This window comes from Alligator sinensis, unplaced genomic scaffold (assembly GCF_000455745.1).
Source record: "Alligator sinensis unplaced genomic scaffold, ASM45574v1 scaffold148_1, whole genome shotgun sequence".
NCBI lineage: Eukaryota > Metazoa > Chordata > Crocodylia > Alligatoridae > Alligator > Alligator sinensis.
In genome coordinates this window covers 1,339,915-1,345,490 of record NW_005842407.1, presented here as the reverse complement: position 1 = coordinate 1,345,490, position 5,576 = coordinate 1,339,915, and the positions used below count along the sequence as shown (strand labels likewise).

The following is a 5,576-nucleotide window of genomic DNA, read 5'->3' as shown; positions in this document are numbered from 1 at the left end:
GAGGAGGCTGGGCAGAATGGGCCATGATCGAAGGGGAAGGGAGAATGAAATGTTAGCGAGTGATTCAGTGACCTGCAGTTCCCTTGAATGGCAACACACAAACAGTTCCCACAGAGGAGTGGCTGCCTCTTCTCAGTAACATTAAGCAGGTGAACTCCTTTGTGTGACTCCAGCCATGAACATCACTTCCATACCATAGATGATTGGCTAATTGATCTCCTAACCTGAGCATTTCCTGGTGTTGTGAAGACCCTGTCACAATTATCACCAGAAAAACAGCCCTTCTGCTACCAGCCCATTTGTTTCCTCCTTGTGCTGCCCTTTAGGTGCCCTTTACTTGACAGATGGACCTGGAATTTTGTTCTATTGAGGGACAGGTGAAGATGGAGACACAGAGAGATGGAAGCTGCAGGAGAAGGGGATGGAAGAGAGGAAGAGCTGAATGGATAGAAAACAAGGAATTAGTGGAAGGGAAGCAACAGAGGAGGATTGAAGGGTGGAGAAGGAGAGATTTAGGAAAAAATGACAGGAGGGAACTGAGGGAGAGAAAGATGTGGTGGAGCAAATTAGGGAGAGAAATGGGAGGTACCAGCCATGGAGATATGAGGGGCAATAAGAGGAGGTGTGCAGGGAAAGGAACTGGGAGAGAAACACGGTGTAGTGGTGGAAGGAGGAGTCAGGCGTGGGGGCAGAGGAAGGTGCAATAGGAGCTGCAATAGAAATGCAGTAGTGGCTTCAGCCCTTGCATGTGACCTACTTTCTAATTACAAGTAGCAGAATCCATCTGTGGTCCTCAAGAAATTTTCCCTCTTCCCCCCTGTCCCTGGACACTGTGCTGGGAACCGACTGGTGGCAGTTACCTCCTGCTTTCCTGGCCCTGGCAGTGCGCGATCCCTGCTCTTGCCTTGTGTTTTTCAGCCCCTGCTGAGGAGAAGGGAGGCTGTCCCCGGCTGAGCCCCTGGGCTGTTCTGATTCCTGCCCTGAACACGGTGTAGTGGTGGAAGGAGGAGTCAGGCGTGGGGGCAGAGGAAGGTGCAATAGGAGCTGCAATAGAAATGCAGTAGTGGCTTCAGCCCTTGCATGTGACCTACTTTCTAATTACAAGTAGCAGAATCCATCTGTGGTCCTCAAGAAATTTTCCCTCTTCCCCCCTGTCCCTGGACACTGTGCTGGGAACCGACTGGTGGCAGTTACCTCCTGCTTTCCTGGCCCTGGCAGTGCGCGATCCCTGCTCTTGCCTTGTGTTTTTCAGCCCCTGCTGAGGAGAAGGGAGGCTGTCCCCGGCTGAGCCCCTGGGCTGTTCTGATTCCTGCCCTGATCTTCAAGGCCTGTATCACATGTGGCTGCCTTGGTGGGTGCTGAATGCTGTTTATTCATCTGCACTGGTGGGAGTGGGGTTGGGGGATGGCGGGGGGGAGGAAGGGCGAGGAAGCGGAGTGGGGAATTACACATACATGAAAAGGATTGTATAGCTGTCCTTGCATACAGTACTGTCCGGGGAGGGGAAGGGCTTCCAAGGATCAACTCTTCTCCTCCCACATCCTAGGGAGACAGAAGAGTTCCCAGCTAAGATTGAGATTGATCAATTTAGCTGCCATGGGAGGACAGCAGCACTCAGTCCAGCTGTGCTTCTTCCTGCTGCAGGGAGCCACTGTGCCCTATGCTAGCGCTGAAGAAATGTCTTTCATTTATCTAACATTTGCCCAAAATCATGGTATAGGAATGTCCATGGCCCTCAGAGGCTTGCAGGGAGACAGCAAAAGATAGTGTGCCTGACTGGGATGCTGGGGGCCAACTGGAAGTGATAATAACCATCTAATGAGTGTGGAACCACAACATGACTTAAAAACTCCAAGACAGCACAGAGTTAAAAATGCCCCTTTTTAATATCTGGAGGAGAACGGGGTTTTGGTCTGTTTGATTGGTTGGTCACTCTGTTCTTTGTGGGAGGAAAATTGTGCTGCGTAGAAGAAATTGGTTTGAGAACCTGAAAGCAAAGCTGACTCTGCAGGGTACGTGACCTGCTTTCACATGGCAGTTCCATTTTCAGTGTTGTTAAGTAGCCAATTCTTAATCCACATAATACATGGGGATACATTGGTCCTGATCCAGTCCGGACCAGTGTCCATTCAGGCTGTTCCTGAAAATCTAGAGGGAAGACAATTCCTCAGCTTCCATGGGCAGACTGTTTCACTGTCCTACTGCTGTTACGGTTTGTACGTTTCTCCTGAATTTTTAACTAAATTTGCTTCGCTATAATTTAAATTCACTAGTTCTTGACTTTCTCTCTGTGGCAAGGGAGAGCAATGCTTCTCCATCATGATACCTGCTTTCATGTTGTCCCTTAAGCTCTGTCTCTCTGAAGTAATCATACTTACTTCCTTCAGTTTTAACGTGTGTGGCCTGCTGTCCAACCACTTTGTCATCTTTCTGTCTCACCTCTGACTGTCTCCAGTGTCTGTATTTTCTTTGTAATATTTAGTGCCCAAACTTTGCTGAGCTTTAGCCATCAGTAAGCAGAGTGGTTCTATCATGTCCCTTGCCCCCAGACAGTAGTTCTGTTAATGCAACCAAGCGTGCATTTGTTTTGGGTTTTTTATGGCAAAATCATGTTGCATTTGTAAACCCCCTCAGATCCATCTCAGCAGTGCAATTCCAAGGCAGTTATCCCTTATCCTTCATTTGTATTTGCACATTTGGATTGTCTTCCAAATTAGTTAAGTGCCTTCCATTTGTCTTTGTTGAATTTCATTAGGTTTTCTCTAGCCCAGTTCTCCAATATTTCAAGATCCCTTTGAATTCTAATGTCATGATCCAAAGAGCCCACAACCCTTCTCAGTTTTGTGTATCTACACATTTGATCAATATATTTTTAATCTCTCCATCCAAGTCATTAAACAGCCCTGGACCTGGACCTAGAACAAACCCCATGGATTCTATTTGGGACTTCCTACTGATCTGATGCATTAATAGTTACCCTTTGCTTTATGGTTCTGTTCATCCTGTTATATATCCCCCAAAAGACAGTTCTATCTAGCCCACATTTCTCTAGCTTACTTATGAGAAAGGCATAAGATGTCCAAAGTCTCACTAAAGTCCAGATTACACTATGCTCGCCACATTCCTCCTCCAGCTCTTGACAAGTTGACTGTCTTATAACTTGCTCTAAATAGTTCCTTAGGTATTGAAGTCAGACTGGTTAGTCTCTTACGCTCCAGACTCTCTGTTCTCCCCCCACATCTTCTTGCCAACACTTCTCCAGTCCTCTGAGACCCTTGCCTGTTAACAACAAGTGAGCAAATATTATTAACAGTAGCCCCCAAAAATCTTCAGCTTGTTTCTTTTGTACAATGGGATGCTTTCTGTCAGGGCCCGACAAATTCAGCTCATTCCAGTTTGTCAGAAGGTCCCTGACACAAACTCTAGGAACATGAATGCCATCATGTCCTTAGAACTCAAATGCCTTACAAAACAGTTAGTTACATCTACTTTATGACATTTAATCAGAGACTTGTAATTTCATCCATATATGAAAGCATGTTTGTCTGACAAAATGTTCTCCTCCCCCCAAATACATATACACTGGGATTAATTGCATTGCCATACCTTATTTCTTTACTGATTGACTCTCATACCAGCTCTTCTAAGCTTTTGATTAAACTTGTTGTCTATACTGCCTATAATAACTTGGATTCTCTGTTTTTACTTCTGTTTTTCTGTTATTGGAGCAACAAATGTTCTTCCAGTCTTCTGGAAATTTTCTGGGATTCCCATATATACTAAAAATGAATATCAGTGGACCAGGAATCTCCTCAGTGAACTCTTTTAAGACTTTTGGGTGCAAATTATCTGAACCTGCTGATTTAAGACTGCCTGGAAAACTAGTCATTGTACTATTGTGAAATGACTGTTACCTTCCTTCTTTCCAAATACAGAAAATAAATATTTACTGAATACTTCTGCCTTTATTACATCATTATTAACAATTTTTCTACCTACATCTAGTTATGGGCCTAGTTATTGGGATTTCTTTGTTCCTGAGATACTTAAAAATGTCTTTTGTATTGTCCTGCCAATAAAAATGTATTTTCTATTGTCCTGACTGCCATAGAATTTTTCCTGATACCTTTAGCTTCCTTTATTGTTGTTTTGTAGTTAACAACTTTAACTTATATTGATTGCTGTCTATTTCCCCATGTTTTTCTCATTTGCTGTATGATGCTTTTAAATTCTAATTTCTGCTGTCATTTTGCCATTAAATCAGGATGGGCTTTTAGATAAAGCTTTCCTCTTTCTTTTTCCCTTTCACCATCTAATATGGATTTGTATAGGATGGTTTGGGTAGGGATGATCCTGCCTCAGGCAGGGGGTTGGATTGGATGACCTATAGAGGTCCCTTCCAGCCCTACTTCTCTATGATTTCTATGATTTCTTAAAAAGCTGCCACCTTTCTCTCAGATATTTCTAAATTGTTCCTCACAATCAATATTGCTGATAGTTTTCTTGGCTTTGGAATAGTAGAAGCCCTTTGGAAGAACCATGGGTATGAGTGGTTGAGACTGTACTCTGCTTGTTCATAATGAATGTAATTTTATCAGGGTCACTATGCAATCATCAGTTTCCAGTTCAGAATAAGGAGGTCCAAATACACAGTTACCCCATAATTGCAATTCTATCTTTTATACTGGAAAAAAAACGATCATCTGTTATTTTTTGGAGCTGAGTAATATTGTCACTCGAAGCTTGTTTCCTGTTTAAAACTATCTTCATTTACTCCATGTGTTGCACACTTTTCACTTGTTGACTGAGATATGTGGGCATATAATTATATGGCGTGTCCCCACAGCTAACAGAATGATAAAGGAAGATTATCTTCCCTATCCTTCTTGAGGAGACAGTTGCTGTCTGATGTTGTCATCATAGTGAAGCCCTGTAACAGGGCAGCCTAACCCTTTAAGAGGGAGCAGACAGCCTTGTTACAGAAGTCCAGCTGTGGATGGTTATCTAATGAGGAAGTATCCTGTTAGCAGTTAAAACTCCAGAAGAGAGAGCAGAGGTGGCTGAGCCATGGGAAGAAGTAATTCATGGCCAGGAGGTGGATTGGACCCCAAATAAGTTCATTACCAGGAAGAGGCCATGAGACAGTACTGGGCCAGAGCCAAAGGACCTCTCCTACTGTCTAGACTTGGGATGAGAGTTTTGTTTGCTTGCTTGCTTGTCTGTGTAGTGCAAAGACTGTGTTTGTGTAGAGAGGAATAGCTGAGCAGCTCCCAAAGGAGGAAAGCCAGACTGCAAGCCAGCCAGCCCAAAGGGAGGGGCCGTTTCTTGCCAGAAGATAAAGACACTGGGTTGCTCACATGGGAAGAGGAAGATGAAAAAAGGAAATGTATGCATTCTTTTATTTCATTACGTATAACTTTTTTTAAGTTCAGTAATATTTTCATTAGAGTTGTGGCCTAGTCATACACACCTTCATTTAATCCAGTAGGGGGTCAACATTTTTGGCAGGGGTGCCACAAATTAGCCTGCAGTCTCCACAAGTGCCATTCCCATCCCCTGCTGCTCTTCTTTCTGCA

The 5,576-nt window shown here is 43.9% G+C and overlaps 1 protein-coding gene across 1 annotated transcript in view; it reads left to right on the top strand.

The window, feature by feature from the left end:
• Positions 1-5,576, top strand: part of LOC102383063 (C-type lectin domain family 4 member E-like) — an 11,248-nt gene that overhangs the window by 381 nt on the left and 5,291 nt on the right. Inside the window, exon 2 of the mRNA XM_006029962.3 lies at positions 1,253-1,351. Within this exon, the coding sequence (XP_006030024.2) occupies positions 1,253-1,351 (99 nt within the window). The remainder of the gene's footprint in view (positions 1-1,252; positions 1,352-5,576) is intronic.